The 22031-nt window shown below is 40.5% G+C and overlaps 1 protein-coding gene across 3 annotated transcripts; it reads right to left on the reverse strand.

Annotated features, from left to right (window-relative positions):
- Nucleotides 1–1593: 1593 nt before the first annotated feature.
- LOC107720360 (max-interacting protein 1) lies at nucleotides 1594–21066 on the reverse strand. Of its 3 annotated transcripts, none has more exons than XM_016528039.1 (6): nucleotides 20697–21066; nucleotides 18853–18954; nucleotides 15983–16016; nucleotides 6032–6146; nucleotides 4573–4762; nucleotides 1594–4171 (listed from the first exon to the last, which is right to left on the reverse strand). In XM_016528039.1, the coding sequence occupies exons 1-6, from the start codon at nucleotides 20914–20916 to the stop codon at nucleotides 4011–4013; spliced, it is 822 nt and encodes a 273-aa protein (XP_016383525.1). In that variant the 5' UTR covers nucleotides 20917–21066; the 3' UTR covers nucleotides 1594–4010. The 3 variants fall into 3 exon arrangements, with proteins under 3 accessions (XP_016383525.1, XP_016383523.1, XP_016383524.1); XM_016528037.1 differs by having other exon boundaries at nucleotides 1594–4174; nucleotides 20697–21058; XM_016528038.1 differs by having other exon boundaries at nucleotides 1594–4174; nucleotides 15983–16012; nucleotides 18852–18954; nucleotides 20697–21057.
- Nucleotides 21067–22031: the final 965 nt, after the last annotated feature.

Raw genomic sequence — 22031 nt, forward strand, 5'->3', positions numbered from 1 at the left:
AGCTATTCTCATTTCCTACTTATATATAGATCAAATTAGCAAAGACATGCCATCTAGTGGTTTAGATGGGAAACAAATCAAATGCGCCTTTAGCCCCGTTGTAGCATATGTGTGTTGTATTTTCACACACGGTATTTGAACTTTTAAACTCACTATTTTAACACGCTTGTTCTCTCTTGTCAGTGTTTGTCATAGACGGACACACAGATTAGCTGCTGCTCAAAACAAGTAGGAATTCCTTCAATTTATTGCTGTTACCGTGTTTTCATGTCGCGCCTTGCAAACATGAAACTAAACATTTGTTTCAATTGAAACTGATCATTTTGAGTGCATTAAATAAAGTTTATTAATAAATATGAAATCATTTCAAACACCTCAGGTTTATATAGGCTAACAACAGAGCAGGGGTGTAAAATACTTGAATAATTTTTACTTGATTACTGTACTTAAGTATTATTTTGGGGTATATGTACCTTTTTCAAGTACAATTTAAACTGACTACTTGTACTTTTACTTGATTACATTTCTGAAGAAAACTCCTTACAATTTGATTTCATCGTGAAAAGGACATTACGTTTTTATTTTATCTTATGCACAATAAATATGGTAAACGGAAGCTCAAATGTGAGCTTGATGTGAAAACCAATGATCAAGGTTTTCACGCAACAACCACACACATTTCTACGTCAGTTATGACTTTCATCAGATAAATGTCTGGCTTCAAAATCAAATCTGAGGAAGCATGTTGGGGTAGCAGTTGCGTTATTTTTTTTAAAGGGGTCATATGATGCTGCTAAAACGAACATTATTTTGTGTATTTGGTGTAATGAAATGTGTTTATGCGGTTTAAGGTTAAAAAAAAACATTATTTTCCACATACTGTACATTATTGTTTCTCCTCTATGCCCCGCCTTTTTGAAACGCATCAATTTTTACAAAGCTCATCGGTCTGAAAAGCGAGGTGTGCTGTGATTGGCCAGCTATCCAGTATTTTTACACCTCTGCAACAGATAGGCCTATGCTAATGCACCTAGAACCAGGGTGCGAACTACGGGGGAGCTAGGGGGAGCTCGGCTCCTAGAACAGATGGCAACGCTGATCTATCATTGATGACCTCTAGAGGGCAGCAGAGGATAAATAACAGATTTTAAATCCATACCGGTGTGACGCACAGATTTTTTTTTTTTTTTTCTGATTAGTGTTTGGTTTGAGACCGTATCATAAATTCATATTATAATGATACAAACAATAATTTGATAATAAAAAAAACTAAAATGCAGCATCAGTTTCTATGTGTGCGCACAATAAACAGTAACAAGTCAGACCCCTAGATGGCGCCAAATGAAAAGGGGTTCATTTTATTCTGATATCATGTCACTTCAAACTGCACAAAATGGCTCTTATATTTTTTTTCAAAATAGTTGATTTTTTTTTGTGTGGGGCAATATTAGCAGCATATTTAATGAAGCGCTACACAATAACTCAAACAATAGGCTACTGGAGACTTACGGTGTTGTTTTCTATTTACGCAAAACCTCAAATTATTTACATCAATAAAAAAGAAAATGAAGAGAAACAGGAGGCATTTCCGGATCTTTTTTGACAATCTTGATGTTTATTGTAAGTATTGCATTTTAACTCACAGCTAGAATCAGAGTGCATGTTTACAAAGAATGGCCACAGGTTCATCAGGACCTTTGTTCCTTCCGGGCGGAAAAGCTTCACCTTTAACAGACCATTCCGAGTCTCTTGACATAACACAGATGCCGTTTCAGGATCCGTTCAGCATTTTTCTTTATCTCCGGAGCGACTGAGATCAGAGACGCGGGAGCGCTGATCCCAGACCAGCACCACTTCTCTGGGAAGTGTCCTTGAATTCGGGCCTGGGTCGGTACAGTGGCCTCAACAGGACACGGGCCGTTCTCTTCAAAAAATAAAATAAAATAAAACAAAACCAAAAGCACTGGCATCTCAGTATGGGCCCTGGCTTTAAATAGTGCAGATTCATAAAACAATAAGAATGAAAAGGAGGGACAATAAAAGACAAAAGCAACGTGTCCTCTCGTGAGGAGACAACAGAGGTTCTCGTCTGTGGTTTGGCCAGGTGTTGATAAAGCACCGCTGAGTTCAGTTCAACGCACGCGTGAAAACGCCTCCGTGGCGCTCGTCCGTGCGACCAAAAGAGTTTGTTCTAAACACAATGAATTTACACCCGACTAAAACTCTCTTAACTGGGGTGAGTACAACTACTCCACACATATGGGCCGTTCAGCAGCCAGAAGCATTTGGTTGATGCTGGATCGGGACACCTAGCAGATGTCCGTACTGCCGGCGAAGCGTTTACAAATTAGACTTGGCTTTAAAACGCACTACAACACAGCTCTGCATTTAGGGAGGAACTATAAAATAAAAATAATAAAATCTCAGACGGAGTGAGTTTACGGTTTAGAAGAGAATAATCTAAAAGGGAGGGATATGGCGAATGAAATAAGTTAACCCTTTCCTCCGATTTCGGATCAAGGGGAGAAAATAAATACGAATTAAGGAAAGTTAATGAAGTCTGAATGCTTCATCTCACACAAAATAATAATAAAAAGAAAAAATTAAGAGTTTAACATAGTACAGCGGGAAGGAAGAGTTCGACGCGCATGTGCTGCTCACTCCACGTCCACAGCGCACGATACTAGTAGTGGAATGCCTTTCAGCTTTAAAAGAAATAAAATTCTGAACATAAAGCCGAATAAATAAAAGAGCGCCACTCAGAGTTAGCATGCTATTAACAGACCACTGCCTGCGGTCACTCGTTCTAGTGTGTCCGATTTTAAGTACTTCAGTGTTGGATTTCAGTTTTGTTTAGTTTTAAAGAAAGTCGTCAATTTCCTCGGCAGCCACAGATTTGAAACTACTTAGGTTTCATCCAGCATAATGAACAAATAATACTGTCCATGCCACCGCAAAAGACTCTCAAGAGGAAGATAGTCAATCTTTGCAAAAATATAATTTAAAATGCACAAAACACAAGACATACAGCAACAGAGGCAATTTCTACCCATGGGTAACTACCTTTTTTTTCAACTCAGTTTTTATTTTAACTTTAATTTATTAAACTATCGTATTTATGTACAAAAATGAGCAAGTTGGCGTTGCTCTTTTGGACGGACACAAGTGTTGTGTCTCAGGAGTAGGAGTGCTAATGTGTTGATCTGACTACAAGAGTTTATTGCTTATTTCTGCCAGGAGAGACATCTATAGTTAAACACGGGGGTGGATATTTCTCTGACGTGGTGCCAGTTCTACGGAGGGCTCTACGCGGTCGAGTGCAAGATCGCTGGGTTTTAGCTGCTGCGTGGAAAGTAGCTCCACAGTTTTAAATGCACCAAAAATTCCCACAGCCATGGGATCGTAGTTTTTCTGTTGTCTCTGATGAACGCAGTAGATCTTTCTGCTTTATTGGTTTTTGTCACGTAGCACCAATGACAGTCCTCGTCGCCGTTCAGCAGCGACTTTAGAACCATTAGACCGGGTGTGAAGGAAATCAACAGGTTCGGGGCTTCTTGTGTTGATATGGAGTTACGCATGTCAGGTGATCCAATTTGGGTGGGTTTAGTTGAATGTTTCACTAGTGACCAGTTCACGACCCATTCATGTAGAGAATTAACAATCAGGGGTTTGAATAAAAAATTAACATCTATTTTTATACATCTTAGCTTTCCTTTCGGAAAAAGGGGATTTAGATAATGACAATTATCAGAAAAGTCTCTTATTCAGGAATAAAACCATCTAATAACCCAATTAAATCACAATCACAGATTGTTTCCATCTCATTCATATTCTCTCAGATACATTCACAAATTTAAAACATCAGGCATTCTATAGGGCGGGCGGTGTTCTGGTCACCTGACTTAAATAAGAGTCTCTGATTGGTCGAGGAGGGAACGGTGGCTAGGAGGCAGGACTAATTTCGAGGGCTGGGATAGTGTGTGTGTGTGTGTGTAAAGGGGGAGCTCGTTTTATGAGCTGAAGGCCAGTTTGATGCTGCAGGAGGAGTAGCCCTCATCGCTGGCAGTGCTCTGTAGACTGCTGTGGTCGTCCAGATCGCTGGTGCTGGCTGTGCTAATGCTGTCCAGCTCTCCATGAGAGAACTCTGTGCTCTCCACGTCCACCTCCATCTCTTCTGTGTCCAAAGAGAGAGTGAAACAAAGTCAGACAACATTGCATCTTGCATCACATCAGGTATGTCACATGAAAGGGTGACTGATATCTAGCTTGGCATTAAAGACAGACAGACAGAACAATAGATGATAGAGCGACAGATAGATTGATAGACAGAAATAGATCGACAGACAGACATATATATAGATATATAATATAATAGATGGATGGATGGATGGATAGATATAGATTGATGGATGGATGGATATAGATGGATGGATGTAGATGGATGGATGGATGGATATAGATGGATGGATGGATGGATATAGATGGATGGATGGATAGATAACCATAGAACAATAATGACAGACAAACAGAATGATAGAACAATATGTAGACAGATTAACATGAAGCTCCAACCTTGGTCTGAGTCTGAGCGATCGGATCTCTCGGAGCAGACGGTGGAGCCTACGCTGTCAGTGTGTATCCTCTCGCCCTCCAGCACGCCCCCGCCGCCCCGCAGCAGGTCCAGTCGCCTCTGGAGGTGACGCTGCTCTCGCTCCAAATTCTCCAACTGATACTGAGACTTGCGCTCCGCTTCCTCCAGTTTCTGTGGAAAGACAAAGAATGGTGACTCATGGATAATTACAGAAAATCACTAACGGCACATACAAAAGAATTCACTTGTAATCAAAGGTTATTACAGCTAATGCATAAGTAAAGGCATGTTCAGCGTTACAAGACCTTTCATTTATTTTGTCCCTTTTCATCACTTCAGGATTGGGAAATGTTGCAAGCCAGATTCAAACCTGCATTGATTTGCAAGAGCACTAATCAAAATTTTAAACAACTTCATTAACATCATGCTGTATGAAATAGCAGGACGGGTGATTTAAAGAGGTGTGCATTTTGTCAAGCTCACGTGACTGATGGATTTGTTTACTACAGTTCTGAACCCAGTTCGGATCAATAATCCCTCCACAAGTGGCCCTTGTGACCTTATAATACATTACGCTAGAACAATGCAGCATGACCCCAGCTACAACCACTAATGCGTACACACACACACATGCACACACACGTAACTGGTCGGGACAGCTTAACCTGTTATTACGGGAAAACCAGTAGGACTTTAGAATGAAAGCCAAACTGAAAATACATGGTTATTATCAGATACATATTTTCAACAATAGAAAGTATCTGTGTGTAGTGCTTGACATGCGTTTTACAAAAAAGCTCTTAAGGGATAGAAACTGATTTGTCACATTAAGGGACGTGGCTCTGCTTACAGGAAGCTGTTGGGGTTTTTTTTGTAAGGTGTTGTGGCTGTTTACATGTGCGGATGTAAATAATGTAAATATTTTATATAGGTGTAGTCTTTTACATACAATAAATAAAACAGCTTTTATTTGACTACTGATGCAGACTTCATCTCATGTGAATGAACAATCTTTTTTCAAAAACCTGTTAATTTCTTGGTGTTAAACTTTAATGATAAATGATAGCAATTGAGATATGATTAAATACTGGTGTTGTATCAGCTGTCCACCAATCCACCAATTCAATAATCTTAAAATATCAAATTTAAATAGAGTAAAACTGGCTTGTGATTTTCATATATGGGCAAAATAATGTCTTAAAACAAACAAAAAAAAATTTAGTGATAGCTTAGGTTTTTTTATTCTTATTGTTTAGAGTGGACAATACATCACAAGCAGAGACAGGGGCAACAGGATGAGTAAATGTGGCGTGTCAAATTCAAACTCATATTTCCCACATAAGCACCATGGCTCAATGTGTCAGAGCATGTGCGCAAACCACTAGGCCACAGCTCTAACATCACGGTCTTAATTTAGGAGCTCCTCTCAAGTGTGTTTACCTTTATGTGTGCTTTGGCCTTGTTGAGCAGTCCCAGAGTGGTGTGACGGCTGCAGTCTGGTCCCAGCGGGATGAGAGACTTCAATTGCTCCAGACACAAACGAAGATGGGCTCGCCTGAAACATGACAAACAGAAACGTCAGCCTCATCCACACACACACACACACACATGCCCTAAAAGAAAAAAAATGGAACAAACTCGCTGTTACTGAACCTTTACCTGAGTGATTTGACCAACAGCTTATGACAACACCTCATTCTCTAGCTTAAACACGAAGCACGCACACACACCCACACATGACACTGACTACTTCAAGATTGTATTCTAGTTACTCAAAGTGCTTGAGGTTGTGATTGTTCACTTTCTGATGCAAAAGTGCCCCGTGTGCATATCTCATTCAAAATATTTACAAGAACTATAATAGCATATCAGTGACAATAAAATAACACTGACATCCAACACTGTCTTTAAAACATGAGCAGACTCGGTCTACATTTTACGAGTTTACGTGTTTGCATATAGCACGTGTGTCTGTAATTGTGTTATTGAGACTTTTCAACATTCTGTTTGCATTTTACCTTATAGGCAATGAAGATGGCTGCTCTCTTTCTTTCTCACACACACACACACACACACACACACACACACACACACAGTCTGTCTGACCTGTGACAATGGTGGTAGATTTATCACAAGCCTTATCGCTGAGCACCACCGAGAGGGCACTGTTATCAGGACACCCGTCTCACACACACACGCCTGTCGCAGACGCTCCACTGTCTGCCTCGGTGTGTGTGGACATTGATTGATCAACCTGGTGCATTAATGGCTATAGGGGGCAGACTGGTATTTTAGATTTACTTGTAGCTCATACAAATTACTGCACCAGGCCTCTAGTTCGTCTACACACATTTTGCCCAACAACCCCTTCACCATGGCAACCAGATGTAACCCAAATATCTTTAAAATACTTCTCACGCTATCTACATATCTATCTCCAGACATGCCAGTGTCATGTCACACACTCAAGCAGTGCTTGTCTGGAAGGCCGTATATATGTGCCTGTGTTTGCTTTCGTCTGCGTGTGGTGTAATAAATGACTTCGTTTCTGTCAGCAGACAGAGACCGTGCCAAACAACAATCACTAAGTCTTGTCGTCTCGCAGCCTAAGTGAAAAACAACATCTTTAAAAGACTAGAAAATTATGACATTACGCATTAACACTTTAGTTTCTTTGGTACCTAAAAAGATCAGTTGCATAAAGTGAGAAAACAAAACAGAAACCAACGCAAAAACACACAGAGACAAAAGCTAGACTTAAAACTGTTTCAGTTACTATGAATAACTTGCGTTGTCAACGACAATGCATGCACAGTAAAGTTATGAAACACAGTTGAACTTTATCACATTAGCTTTGCTGCAAAATCAAAAGTAGCAGTGTGATTCATACATGGGCAGCTGCCTTTTAAGGAGGCATGCTACACTCTTAAAAAGAAGGGTTCTTTATTGGCATCAATGAAGAACCTTTCCATCGCACAAAAGTTTCTTTATAGTGGAAAAAATATTTTTTAGACTTTTAAATTCCTTTTGGAACCTTTATTTTTAGGAGTAAACACTCTTTGAACCTCATAAGTGGCTGATTTGAAAAACTTTACATGAACAGACACAAATAAAAACAGCCCTCCGCCAAGGGAAACTCGACTTGATTCCAATGGAGTCCGATGACATTAGCATGCTGCTATGCTAACAGCGCAATACTGCACACAGAAATATTGTGTAAAATTATAATTTTTATTGACTTTTTTGTTGCATTGCATTCTGGGATTGCCTTCTCCACAAAGGAGAATGTGACTAAAACAAGTTAACTATAATGCCTTAAAATGCTGCCTCTGTAGGCAGTTCATTTGGTTTTGGAACGGAGTAGATGAATAACCCTTGATAATCGTGGGTGTGCAGAATCTGTGCTTCAAAGCTGCAAGCCGAGTCTATTCTTCTGGTCAAGATCTGGCGCTGGCAGAAGATGCCAAGTTTTATACTCCTCTGCATTAGTCATTAAGAGAACTCTATAACTCGGTTTAATAATAACTCAAATCAAATGTGCCTCTTACGTTTGAGCATGTTCAGACATGCTTACTCTTACACCCCAAGCAAGAATTTTATTATGACAAAACATCTTCACATTTCCTTTAAATGACTCATAAAAATAAACACACACGCTCATAGTCAGGGCTGTCATGATCGTGAATTGGTTGGATTACATTTAATTATCAAACAAACAATTGAAATATATAATGTGCATTCATGTGCACTTGCATTGTAATGTATAGATAGATAGATAGATAGACAGATAGATAGATAGATAGATGGATGGATAGATAGATGAAACGACATGATATCCCGTCCTTTCTGTCCTCTGATGTGGTGGGGGTTTTATTAGGGGTAGAAAACACATGCTTGCCCCAGATTCTGCTTGGTTTATTGGTAAATAATGAATGGAGTTGGCATAATGCTATGGGTCTGACATGGTAATAACTAATGTCAAGGTCAAGAGGGGGTCAACACCATTCAAACACACTCTCAAATTATAATCTGCATTAAGAACAAAAAATGCAACACATTTCCCCACACAAGAGCATGGAAAAAGTATGCAGATTATGCATTGGACTGGCTATTTGCCAACTATTCATTTATACACGTATAATCATAGCACAGCAGGAAATCTCACGTTTTCCCATGCAGCACCTCGGTCTTTGCAGCAGACAAAAATCTGAACAGTCCTGCACTGATAGAAATGCACATAAAAGTATGATTTAAACCGTTCTTGAATCTTATCATTTAATTCTTTACGTGAGAACACAAACTGCATCCTCTCTCAACCAAGGACCTATTTATAGCATCACGTGCATTTAATATTGATGAATCCCAGAGCCATTTGATGGCATGGAGTCACCATACAGCAATGCACGCACTAGGGATGGGCATGATTAATCGACGATCGATAATTGATCGTTAAGAATTTCGTCGATCACGTTAATTTGTTATCGATTAATCTAATGCATTTTTTTTAAATCTAATGCAGGTTGCGTTGCGTAGTGTGAGTCTTGAAGCAATTAAATGAATTTCACTGTGTGGCAGCAATTAAACATTTTACCACCAGGGTGCAATATTTGACACCATACTCGTTTATCTGTGATCTTCCGTTAATAATCATGAAGAGGTCACGGCGAAGTGTGGCGTGGGACCATTTTGATTTAAAAAGCGAAATAGTTCACTGCAAACATTGCGATGCCGTGTATAAGTACAACACGGCCACGACTCAAATGATGTACCACTTAAACAAAGTGCATCCGTCCCTGGTTAATGTCGGTGGCGGTGCATCCTGCTCTCAGTCTCAACCTAGCATCAAGTCGGCGTTAGCACGGACTCGGAGCTGTGATGCACAACGAGCAGAGAAAATTACCCAAGGGATCTGCAAGTTCATTGAGATGGATATTCTGCCCTTAAGTATTGTTGAGGGCAATGGTTTTCGAGAACTGATACATTTATTGGAACCAGCATATCAAATTCCATCACGACGTACCATCACTAGACTGATAGAAACTCACTACGAAGAACGAAAGCAGCAGCTGTTAAAAGAATTGAGCAAAGCTGAGAGAGTTGCTCTAACTACAGACTGCTGGACCGCTTTAACAGCTGAGAGCTACATCACCATTATTAATGATTAATCGATAGTCGATCGTTAATTCTCCCGACCATCGACTAAGAAAATTTAATCGAATGCCCATCCCTAGCACGCACACTAGAAAAGTCAGTTTTTTTTCCCCGACGGATTCCCCTGTAGTATGTTTTTCTCCATTGCCTCACATGATGCCTTTGAAGCATCGTGTCACATGGCTGGGTTATTGCACACCACTGCACAGATTACAGAGCGAGAACAGGCTCTGGGTTCTCAAGCTCTAGTTCGGTATCTGATCAATACAGCAGGACTGACAGCTTCATCTGGGTTACCAGCTTGTTTAAGCCTTGCTTTATTTTAAGGTTTGGCAACGTGCTTTCTGATGTCACAATGGGTGAGCGCGCAGACGTGTCCCCATCATATCAGTCCTGAGCTCTCGAACAGCTCTCAGATTAAACGAGAGTGGTATCCACCCCCACCACATAAACACACACAGATGGGAGGCCATTATTGGCACTAGTCCAAAACTGGACGAAAAGCAACGTGAGCATGACATTAGAGAGATGTACCAACCTAAAAGCAACATACAATCAAGCTGGGAATAAAAGCAACCTTCAAATGTGGGCAGAGAAGGAGGGAGAGATGGTTGCAAATGTAAAGTTAGAAGGTGGGGGTAGTCAGGATAGAGGGGATGAAAGGGAGATGAATAAAGAGGTAGGAGGAAGAGAAAGATACCAGTGGAAAGAGAGTACAGACAGAAACTATGATGGCACTCTACATAAACATGCTTGCAAACACAAAGCCTTTGAGCCATGCATGGTGAACCAATGACAGCTTACTGTACGACACACGAAGGGGGGTGGATGTGCAAAAATACACATTTTCAAAATCGACCAGTGCATGGGTTGCCTGCATATAGCTAGTCGACTGACTAGTCTCATTCAACATCAACAGAGCATAAAGTAATGGAATGGGCTACTTGGACTACTTTTAACTTGATCCATATCTTGAATGCAGTTTTTATGGTGGGATGCTCAAAAAAAATATCAAACTACAGACAAACAAATGAAAAAATGTGGATGAAGTAGTCTCTTTTCCAATTGTCTAGTCAGTTGTTGTGCAACTAGTCAAAAGTTGAGACCCATCCATAGTAGGGGAGACAGATTGAGACCTATATCGGGCCGAGGATATACCTTTGCTGTACCCCTGCATAAACACACACTACTGGTAGAGCAATGGCTACAATCTACAGGGAAATAAAGGAGCACATACAATCTCAGACAGTACCAGCTGTGGTGGAGCAAGGTCCGCTCTGGCCCATCAGTAACTCATGGATTAGTTCACACGTGCTGAGCTGTAATCTGCTCCGCACTGCCCAGACCAGCAGACCCCACTCACATGCCCACAGAGTTTGTGTGTGTGTGGTCATGTGATTGCTGCCCCCATCCCTAAAGCTCCTGCAGATGGCTGTGTGCATAGAAAACACGGATTCTCTATTGTATGGCTCTCTATTACGTGGGTTTCAATTGGCCAGAAGGTTGTGGACACTTTAGATAATCTAATAAACGTGAGGTGATCCCAAAAACAAACGGGACTAAATCAGAAAACAGAAACGTCACCAGATGTTTGGATCACACCGCTCTCTCTCTCAGAAAATCCACTCAATCCACTTTCCTTCCCTGGAAGGACGCCTAACTCAAAAAATACACACACAGTGGTGGTGGAAGGCCATGACACACAAAGCAAAGGACCATAGGTGCGGATCAATGTGGCTGGCTTTGATTGGATGAACTTCAGGGGCTTTGATTGGATGGCTGGATAGTATAGCTTTGTCCCGCCTGCCATGATGATTCCCTAGGTCAAGCATAACTCAATATATGACACTCTGTGATAGGCCTCAGGGCCGTAACCACCACAAACATTGAGGAGTACATGTCACCCCAATATTTAGACCAGTGGTTGATGTTTTTTTTCAACGGCCAATCATTAAGCAATTACATTTGGTGCTTGCGCCAATCTTGAATGTTTGGTTACAACCTTAACAGGCCTGCAAACTGTCATACTTTGACACAATGTAGAAACAAAAAAACCCCACAAATTTCATTATCAGGTTTTAAGGGTGTTGCTGGTGACATTGAATTGACTGTATCATTCAGGAATGTTACTTGCTTCATAGATTTCTGCCTGTATTTCAAGAATTTGGTTGTACTAGTAAGGAGGAGTCTAAAAATATTGGGTGTGGATGTATAGCAAGGTTAATGATGCCATCAAGGATGTGGGTCTGTTTGTGTGTTGTTTCTGTAACCTTACACACTAGTAACCATGCGTGTTGCATTTGAAGTGAGATTGGGTCTCTTTGTGCAATGAAACACTGTGTTCTTTTACAGAGCACAGTAAATATGGGGCAAGGCACAGCAATAGTGGCCTCTGAATATCAAATGTCCTCTGCTACTCTTCAGACATAACCCAAAGACTGCTACAGGGGTGTGTGTCCATCCTGACTCATCCAAAACACCCAAAGCTTTGTCAACCTTCCATAGCATGAGTGTGCATCTATGCATGCATTGCGAACATGCCCTGGCACGTCTGCGAGTCTGCATGGCTTACTTGACCAAAGATCACTCTTCCTAAGCTGCTTTTGCTGGCCAAGAAAAGCTTACAAGGCATCAGGTCAGAGAGAACAGCCAGCTCTGGCTTCCCTTCCAGGGGTTTCCGGAATTCCCAGGGGACTCCAGCTTCCTCTGTACTGCCGTAGAAAACAGGGAGGACAACATTTAAGGTCATCGGCAGCGAGTTCTTGAGGAGCACACTTTGGCAACGGATGACATTGTATCTTCTAAACGCACTTTATTCCTAATGATTTTGGGCGGAAGTGTATTGTAGCCAATGAGCACGAGCTCCTCTATGTTCTGAAAAGATATTTTCTTAGGGCCTCTGGTCTATTTTCAGTAAGCCAGCTTGGCAGCTTTATTCCTGAGCCTTTGCATTCTGACTGTCAAACACACCACGGCCCACACATCCACGACAACGTGCTTAACACACAACCAAACACCCTCGCTTTCATATATACCCAATAATTAACAACCACATGCCCATAATTGGAAATGAAATCAGTGATTTAATTTAAATTCGACATCTTCCATTCTGACATCCGAACTGTGCAAACAAACCCAAGTTCAGGAAGTTGAGGCTCACCACATATGTTCAAAGGCATCATAAGATGAAACGGCGGCATGCTTGTTTGAACACACGTGTGTTATCTGTATATGTATGGTGGTTTGCGAGAGGCCGGAATGCGGTCACGGCTTTCATCTCCTTCCTCTTCCTTTCTCACATGCAAAAACACTGTGAGCTGTCTTACATCTTCATCAAACAGAAACTGACACAAAATGGTCACCGCTTACCAACTGGGACTGCAGTAAGGCTTATGGTGAGCAGGAAACTGTCCCCTTCCAGTCGGGCCACTCAAGGTACAACCGGGGGTTGAAAGGGGTGTATAACAACTTTGAGCTGGAAGGCATGTTAGGTACAAAAGGTGTCCTATCTTCCAGAACTCTAAAATTCATATGGAGTCAGGATATTATGCCTGGGCGATAAAACGGTATCGATATTTATCGATGGTACACCTTCTTCGATAATGATATAAAAAAAAATGTTCGATATAGTGCACGATATAGGCACGTGCCTTGAGTGACACAGACAGCACACACAAACACGAACACATACTGAATTGAGTGCTGTGCCTGCCCGTGATGAGGAGATTGTGAATAAAAAAAATTTTTATTAGTCAAATTTAAAATAAACATTTGCATTTGAATGTTAGGAGTGCGTCAGGGAGCGTTGTTAGACGGACAAATGTGACTGCTGCACTCGCGTCTCACACAAGAGATGTAGCCATGCAAAGTTTAAACAGTTTAAACTTTTAGAAAACACGTCGCGAATTTGTGGAGGTTTATTCCTTTTCACTGCATCTCTTATGTTTTTAAATGCAATCTGCGTGATGGGCGATTCGGCTCTTTGTATTATGCAATGCATAAATACATGATGCTGTTTTGTTCATAATGGTTTATGCAATTTACGAAATTATATTTGATTTATATGAGTTAATTTAGATTGGGTTAATTTAAAAATACAGTGGTTAAATAAATAAAAAAATCTATTGCTCTTTGTTTTACGAAAGGTTATAAAAAAATGTCAATAATTATCGATACCGAACGATATGAAACATTATATCATTGATAAATTTTTTAGCTATATCGCCCAGCCCTAGGTAATATGGTTTGGTGTTGGGTGTGGCTACCGACTGTACCTTCTTCATATTGTGTTGTGTAGTATTTGTGTGTGCTGACACTAAAGGCTGTCCGACAAGCCCTGTCCACTTTATCTGTACCAAACCCATACAACCTCACGCCAGCGCACTGACAACCCTTCACATGTGTAGACATTATCTGAGAAACCCAGCCGGTCTGGGAGGAGATGAGTCTACTTGCATGCACACATACATATGGTGCATTTAGAACTACTCAAGTAAAACTGTGTGCTTTGGTCCACCAATGATTCTGCAGCAAAGTCTTAGTCCAACCTTGGACAAGATCTCACCCATGTCCCATCCAAAATGACCGGCAAGCAAATAGATGTGACACTCCATGATTAGGCTGTGCTTAAGAAAAGTTAATAGAGCTCCAGGTCTTCATATAGAGGGTCACAAAGGAGTTCCTGTTAGTCTAGACAAGAGTTATTTTCAGTCTTTGAAGTGGAGTCTCCAGTATTTGCGTGCACAGAGCCTAAACAGCAGGCCCCGCACGGTCGGAGTCTAATGCCTATCAGATAAGCACTCGTTAAACCAGAACATGAAGTCCATCATCTGTAAACACTCACGCATTATGCTTAGTCCACACATGGGTGGTGATTTCAAAGAAAAACACCACCCATGAGTTTGGGGAATTTTAAATAAATCACACTTGTATTATCCTAATAATGTACACCTACAGTAATTACTGGTTTCCTTCTGTGAACTTCCTATTATGCAAATGACATTGTGAAAGAAGGGGCATATGAGTGCGTCTCTGGTTTCTGACGTCTCCCTGGACTCTGGGTAGTAATCTAAAAACTGAGGCTGCCGTAGTTGTGCAGAACCGAGGGACGGGTGAGCCATGAGGAGTGGGAATGCCCTTAGATTAGCAGAAATGGGTCACCTCTTACTTTCACTTTTAAAGTGAAAAAGTGAAAAGTGACGTGACATGTATGGTGACATGTATGGCCAAGTATGGTGACCCATACTCGGAATTAGTGCTCTGCATTTAACCCATCCAAAGTGCACACACACACCGTGAACACACACCCGGAGCAGTGGGCAGCCATTTTTGCTGCGGCGCCCGGGGAGCAGTTGGGGGTACGGTGCCTTGCTCAAGGGCACCTCAGTCGTGGTATTGAAGGTGGGAGAGAGCGCTGTACATTCACTCCCCCCACCTACAATCCCTGCCGGTACGAGACTCGAACCCGCAACCTTTGGGTTACGAGTCCGACTCTCTAACCATTAGGCCACAACTTCCCACAACTTTTAGTTACCTGTTGCTGCAGGGACAAGCCGAGGACAACTGTAGGACAATCCTTCTGTGTTTCAAACTTCCTGTTCGCCCCATGTAATGCCATTTTTATTTTTTCATATTTTAGCAATTTTGAAAAGTAGCTTCAATACTTTAGGTGAAGGGAAATATAATATTTCAAAGCACTGCAATATTATTCCTCATGATACTTTATTTTTTTTGTAACTTTTTATAACTTAAGGCCACCATTGCATAACATTACAGTGTACAGTGTTTACAGATCTTTACAATGTTGACTGCAAGTCTTTTCCTGCTATGACAAATGTCAGCTATTCCCTCACATATATTTTACTGACACTTGCATGCCCACGCTCTACAAAAAGCATGCAGGAAATATAGCAACCAAACCACAAAGCTCCAACTTCCAATTTTGATTGCGAGTAAAAGACTGCAATACATCACTGTTTTCAACCACAATAAACTAAACAAAAATCTAAAGCAATGTTCACATAATGGGACCCAAATATCAGCTCCTTTCCGATTTCCACCTTTTTTTTTTCCCTAAAAATCGTAACTATTTGTAGTCATGACTTTTAGTACACATGTTCAAGTTGTGGTGCTTATGCGGTTAGTGCAAGTTAAGTGATATTGGTTTGTGATATTTCCTATCATTGCCAGTGTTCTCAGTATTACACTGTAAAAAAGTAATAATTTAAAAATCGCACTTACCGATTTTTCTCCAGCTCATTGTGTGTGGACCTATAAAACAAAGCAGAAGCAATGAATGAGCAAACATCAACTTGCTTGTGAGTCTGTGGTGAATTAAGTGCAAGGTTTTTATCATAACCCTCATCATAAGCATAAGCTCATTTCTTGAGCACTTATCTCCTGAATTAAACGTCAGCTCTCATCGTGAGATCAGAGAACATGTACATGGAAAAAAGCCAGGCCGCTCATAAAGTACAAGGCTATGCATCATTAAGGATTCCAATGGATTTACTAATTAATCTTTATTGGGGGGTTGAACCAGCCACAACCAATCCAGTGGCTCCAGAGGGAATTATAAAGGCTCCTCTAAATGACCCACATGTCACTGCAACTCTTTGTCTGCAACGAAAAGACAGAGAAATGAAGTGTGCAGAGCAGAGAAAGCGAGCACAATGACCAGCCTATATGCGTGCACATGAGAGAGCTCTCCTCTTCGTACAATGAGTGAGTGCCAGTGGACGAGCTCTCTCTCTCACCCTCTTTGAGAGCACGAGTCAGTATTATGTTAATAATGTAAAGTGAATCAGCCCCCCCCAAGAGGCTCTTTGTGTGGCAGCATGCTAAAAGCTTTTTCAAAGCTCTAAATGGCCGGCCGAACCGGTGTATGGCAATGCCTTTGCAGGGGCAGCAAGACGTGGCTGCAGCGTGGGCCTACTTCTCTGTGGGTCATGTGACCACTTCCCTTTATTGGCAACTATTAATACCAAGACCGTGTTTTCAGGCATCCTGTAGCTGACCTTATGGTATTGCCACTTCTGCACGGAAGGATGCTTGCAAGCTCAGGGGAGAGGAGGAATGGAGCGAGGGAAGAAAAGATCGGTGAAAAAAACTAACAGTATGGCTGTGTTTACACGGTTTTGTTTGACAGGATGTGTAGTGTCAAGAGACATACACTCTAGGAAAAGTCCGTACAAATGAGACCACGAATAGATTTGTCCAGGGTTTTTTTTAGTAGTTTGAATTACACATTGCATTGTGTTTTAGGGTTAAAGGAAATGTTTGTAAATGTAACGGATAATGTACTGGCAGAAAATTGCTAGTACGTTTTTCATTACACTGGCGTATTCTGTAGTTATTATTCACAGCATAAGTGTGGAAATCTTAAGTTTTAATGATCAAAAATGTAGGTTGCCCACACATGTTATTAAACATGTGTGGAAAAGTATTTTTCCCTACAATCTTTCCACCATCTCCATTTTAACTGAAGTGGCCTGAATGAACTCTCCTCAGGAGAAACACACAGGCATGCCAGATGATCAGATAGTGTTTTCTTTACATTCCCTCCATCAGTGCTCGCTTTGTGTACAGTAACACAGACCTGAGATCAGTCACCAAGATGTCTGTTATTTAGAAATGCAATGAAACAAAACAGAGACAACTCACACAACACTAAACAGTCACACACACACTGTCTGAAAAAAACAAAAAAAACTCTTATGAGCTGCTCACCTAAATGGCATTTTGGTCAATGCAAAACCTGTAGCTAGATGACATTTTGATAAACAAAACCTGGTAAATTACCTACAATAACAGAAATTCTGGGCATCTCGAAACCTAGAGAACTACCTACACATAGGACATTTTAGACATCACAAAAAAAGTTACCTACCTAGATGGCATGTTAAAAACGAATAAACCTACCCTTAAGAAAATTAACCATGGTTTTATTATAGTAAACGTGTAGTGAACCATGGTTTTTGCAGATTGATTACATTTGTATAACAACAGTTTTACTACAAATACCATGGTTAAACTAAGGTCAGTGTAGCAAAACCATGGTTTAACTATAATAACCATGTTTTTTGGTTTCATTTGCAGTAAACCCATGGTAAATTTTCACAAGGGTATGACACTGTTTACCCAGTTGGCAATTCTGGGCTTCACAAAACCTAGTGAGCTGTCTACCTGGATGACTTTTTTGGCCACTTCAAAAGCTAGTAAAGTGTCTACCAACATAAAATTGTTTGGCATCATAGCCGCGCGCACCATTTTCGTGATTTAACAAAGCACCTGTTAACAGACGGATTAAACGCCTGATATCGTATTTTCGATTCGTTTCTTTTATGAAATCGACATTTAGCGGGAAAAGACCGGTGATCATTTTCCAAACCATGTTTTAGAAGAATAACATGGAAAATTAATTTAATAAAGACGCCTCAGGCTGTTCACCTTGGCAGCTTGAAAACAACAGTTGCTGTAAATAAGAGCCGTGTGTTCAAGGGACATTGGCCAAATTAAAGTACTCCTCTCGTGAGAACCAAGTGCGCAAACTGGTTTGTTTGTTTTTCCCCCCCCACGGACTGTTTAGCAGGCATTAACCGCATACGCGTCAAAATAAACCGAGAATATCGACACTGCAGACTTCCGCTTCAAACGAAACGAAACCCAATGGCGCCCAAAAGACGAAAACAGGACGTGAGTTTTCGCACGGTCCCTAACCTCAACGCTGCAGCAGTCCCGTTTGACAATCAGCTGATGAGAGATCCCCTCACCCAAAACAAATCAAGCAACAAGGGAAAATAATAATACACCTTCTTTTAAACGCTGAATTGTCTAATTAATTAAAAAAACATATCTGATAGACTTTGCTCTATTCATATAAGGCATTTAAAAGTGTATACTGGTTTTTAACATAACATAAAACAAGCCATAAACTAATTAAGGAGACTAGAAAATTAGCTAGAAAATACTGATTCAAGCCACTATTAAGCAGTGACAGGTCCTGACAGATGTCACAGCATTTGTGATCTATGCACACGTCTCTCTCTGGCTCTTCTCCAGCAGTTTCCCCCCCCTGTCGTGGAAGTGGAGAGTCAGATCATGTGCTTACCTGTTGTGGTTGTTGCTGCACTTTTTATTTCGGAGTTTCCTTTGTCTCTGGTAGCTGGAGTGCTGAATAGACGGAAAGGTCGAGGCATATCCGTGTTCAGACTCTGAAAAAGACGCCCAGTTTGTTTACCTACTGTTTTAACAGCTGAGAGGATCGAGACCTCCGCGCGGGGCATTATGGGAAATGTAGGCCTTCACCCAACAGACCCTTTAACTCGAAAAGGACAAGCTGATTTATTATTACGCTATTACATATTAAAAGAATAACCTTGTTTGGATGGTTACATCTATCTTTTATAGTAGTTATTTAGCGACTGTTTCATATTAAGTACATTTATACAAAAATAAGACAAAGTCTACCTAGCACATCTAGCAATATCCTATGAGACTAAAACAAATATATATATATATATAGAGAGAGAGAGAGAGAGAGAGAGAGAATATATATATATATACAATTTACTATTGTATTCATAGTTTTTATGAATAACAAACGTTATGAAACCAAACCCAGTTTTCCTACATAGTTGTACACTCCAAGCTAGTTAAGTAGTCATGTAACAAGCGGAAATGTGTTTTGTAAAATCTGCGTTACATGTGTTATAGTTAACGATAAAAAATGCGTTTTAATGCTCTGTTCCCCGTTTTGATACTGCGCACTTCATCTCCCACAATCCCTCACTTCCAGCCCGTTTAAGCCAGGCCCAGCAACATATGACAGCGCAGCACCGCAGCGCCGTGATTGGTCAGAGGCCCTAGTAAGCGTCCACCAACGCAACACGCTCCGACCAATCAGAGCAGCGCAAAGTGCGCCATGTGGATGTCATGTGAACACACCCCCTAGGAAACAGGAAGGCAATTTGGAGAACTATTTAGAAGTAGATATATGCAGTCTGCGTATAAAATTACAGATTTAGCCGGTGTGACTCGGTTTTCCTTTAATCGCATTGAATAATAATGAAAAATAAGAGCGAATGGCAAAAACATGATAAAAATCTATTGTTTTTTAAGTGCTTCATATTAACCTCTCTTTATAATAATAGACACAACCAGTCTTATACATTAACATGAATTTAAAAAAAAACATGGGTGCCAAATAGATTTTTCCTACAATTTCCTACCTGGACAAAGCACAATTTAATGCTCAAACAAAAACGGCTTCGTATGATCAAATGCCTTTATTTATACGATAAACGTTTAATCATCATACATACTGTCTTCTAGTCGGTGCGTAATGGATAGATTTAGGTGCAAATTACAGTCTACCCCAGTGAGAGGTGACGTCAGCGTGTGTACTGTGCCAGCAAATGTTGTTTATTTATTTATTTATATACTTGTTTATGTTCCTCGAGAGAAGAGAGATTGCAAACAGCCTGGCATGTCTCACAGACTCTGAACTTCCCTATATGACAGTGCATGCCAGCTTGGGACAGTCAGCCTGCGATTTGGGACATATATAGTGTGCTGCAGAGAAACAGAGCTATTCACCTGTTTTTGTGTCTCTGACACATGAAATGAAACATAGACATGTGAAATGTGTCGTTATATGACTTTGTGCCGTTAAAATAGCCATGAAACAATTTAAGTTTCTGCATTGTGTGCATTATAAAAATGTAAAAATATATAAAAAAAGGTCTCCTTTTACATTTTGGAAACTTGATCCTTTAAAAGCATTGTGGCTGTGCATCGCATATCGGGGCACACTGCACATGTTCCTCGTCTACTTGGCTGATTGTTCGTTGAACTCAATCCTTTGTTGTCTGAGTCTATTGACAATGAAACAGTTTGTCTGCATTACGCAAATGAGTCGAAATCACTCATATAAGTGCACTATAATTTCACTTACTTCCATCCTTCCTCTCGGCGCTCTCAATGTAACGCGCAGCCTCCAATAAAACTTGCACATTTTTCAGGAAAGTGTTTATCATGGACGAGTCTCTGGAGTTGAAGACGTCACTGAAAGGGCAAGTAGACATCTCAAAATCGTGCTGATCCAAAGATGTTTCGGACTCCAGAAACAAGTCTTCGGCCTTCACCTCTCTTCTTTGCCTCTCACTCCTCACCATTTTGTTCCCGTGCGCTGAGTATGGTTGGAATTGAAACTGTATGTGACTTATTGTGCTGTGCTGCGCTCACTGGATCCACTGAATAAATGAGGGCAATGTAATGGATGAGGAGATAAAACACTTCGGCATTCCCGGGTCCTAGTGTCCGCCGCGTGCTCGCCTGTGACGTCTACGACGTACCCCCCCAAACAATGACGTCATCAACCTGGGCCCGTGCCTTCCTAAAACAATTTTCGTGTAATATAAAAACTAACACTTGAGAGAAACATACAAGCTTTCTTGCAAGCAAATAAACCCTGATAGCACCCGTGGTGTATAAAGTACCTGAAATCCATACTCAAGTAAAAGTACAGATATCATACCAGAAAATTACTTTGGTAGAAGTTGAAGTCACCGTTTAGAATATTACTTGAGTAAAAGTCTTAAAGTATGCGATATTTATTGTACTTAAGTACGAAAAGTTTTTTTTTAAATATTAAACGTACTTAAGTATTGAAAGTAAAAGTACAAGTAAATGCAAAATCGAAAAGAAGCAAATAAATATATATATAAAAAATGTTCATGTACAGCTTGAGTAGCAAGATTGTGTTCAGTTTTAACTCTTTCTTCCATTTTGTATTTTTGGGTAAGAATAAGAAGCACTTCATCCGGTACTTAGTGTCTTTCATTCCAACATAAGAAAACATTTCTGGAATCTGCATCTGAAATAGCATTTAGATGTATTTACACAGTTTATGTGTCTCAGAGGGGACATGGGTGCATTTAACCTGCAGTTACAGATGCAGAAATAGGCTTAATGTTTTGTTTTTAACATAAAACGTTGAATATTGATCTTTGAAATTATTTAAAACATGAAAAAATTGTCGAAATGTGAAATTAAAACCGCCAGTAGGTGGCAGCAAGTGACTGTTAATGAGTGAGTCATTGAGATTCAACCGATTCATTCAAACGACTGATTCATTCATGAACAAAGCGTGTTAATGAGTGAATCACTGAATCATTTAATCAACCGATTCGTTCAAAAAGCGGATTCATTCAATAAGTAAACTTGACTCTTAACTTTTATAAAGAATATCTCTTTGGATTTGAGACTTTAGTCTTTGCAACTTTACAGA

Source organism: Sinocyclocheilus rhinocerous, unplaced genomic scaffold, assembly GCF_001515625.1.
Source record: "Sinocyclocheilus rhinocerous isolate Xijiao unplaced genomic scaffold, SAMN03320098_v1.1 scaffold1292, whole genome shotgun sequence".
Lineage (NCBI taxonomy): Eukaryota > Metazoa > Chordata > Actinopteri > Cypriniformes > Cyprinidae > Sinocyclocheilus > Sinocyclocheilus rhinocerous.

What these genes read in the sequence shown, in the direction of transcription:
- LOC107720360 (XM_016528037.1), bottom strand. Translation starts at nt 20,916, where the DNA reads ATGGTGAGGAGTGAGAGGCAAAGAAGAGAGGTGAAGGCCGAAGACTTG. An exon ending in CGCCGAGAGGAAGGATGGAA is followed by an intron (nt 18,955 to 20,696) that starts GTAAGTGAAATT and finishes CGTCTTTTTCAG; the next exon opens with AGTCTGAACACGGATATGCC. An exon ending in AATGAGCTGGAGAAAAATCG is followed by an intron (nt 6,147 to 15,982) that starts GTAAGTGCGATT and finishes GTCATGTTTCAG; the next exon opens with GCGAGCCCATCTTCGTTTGT.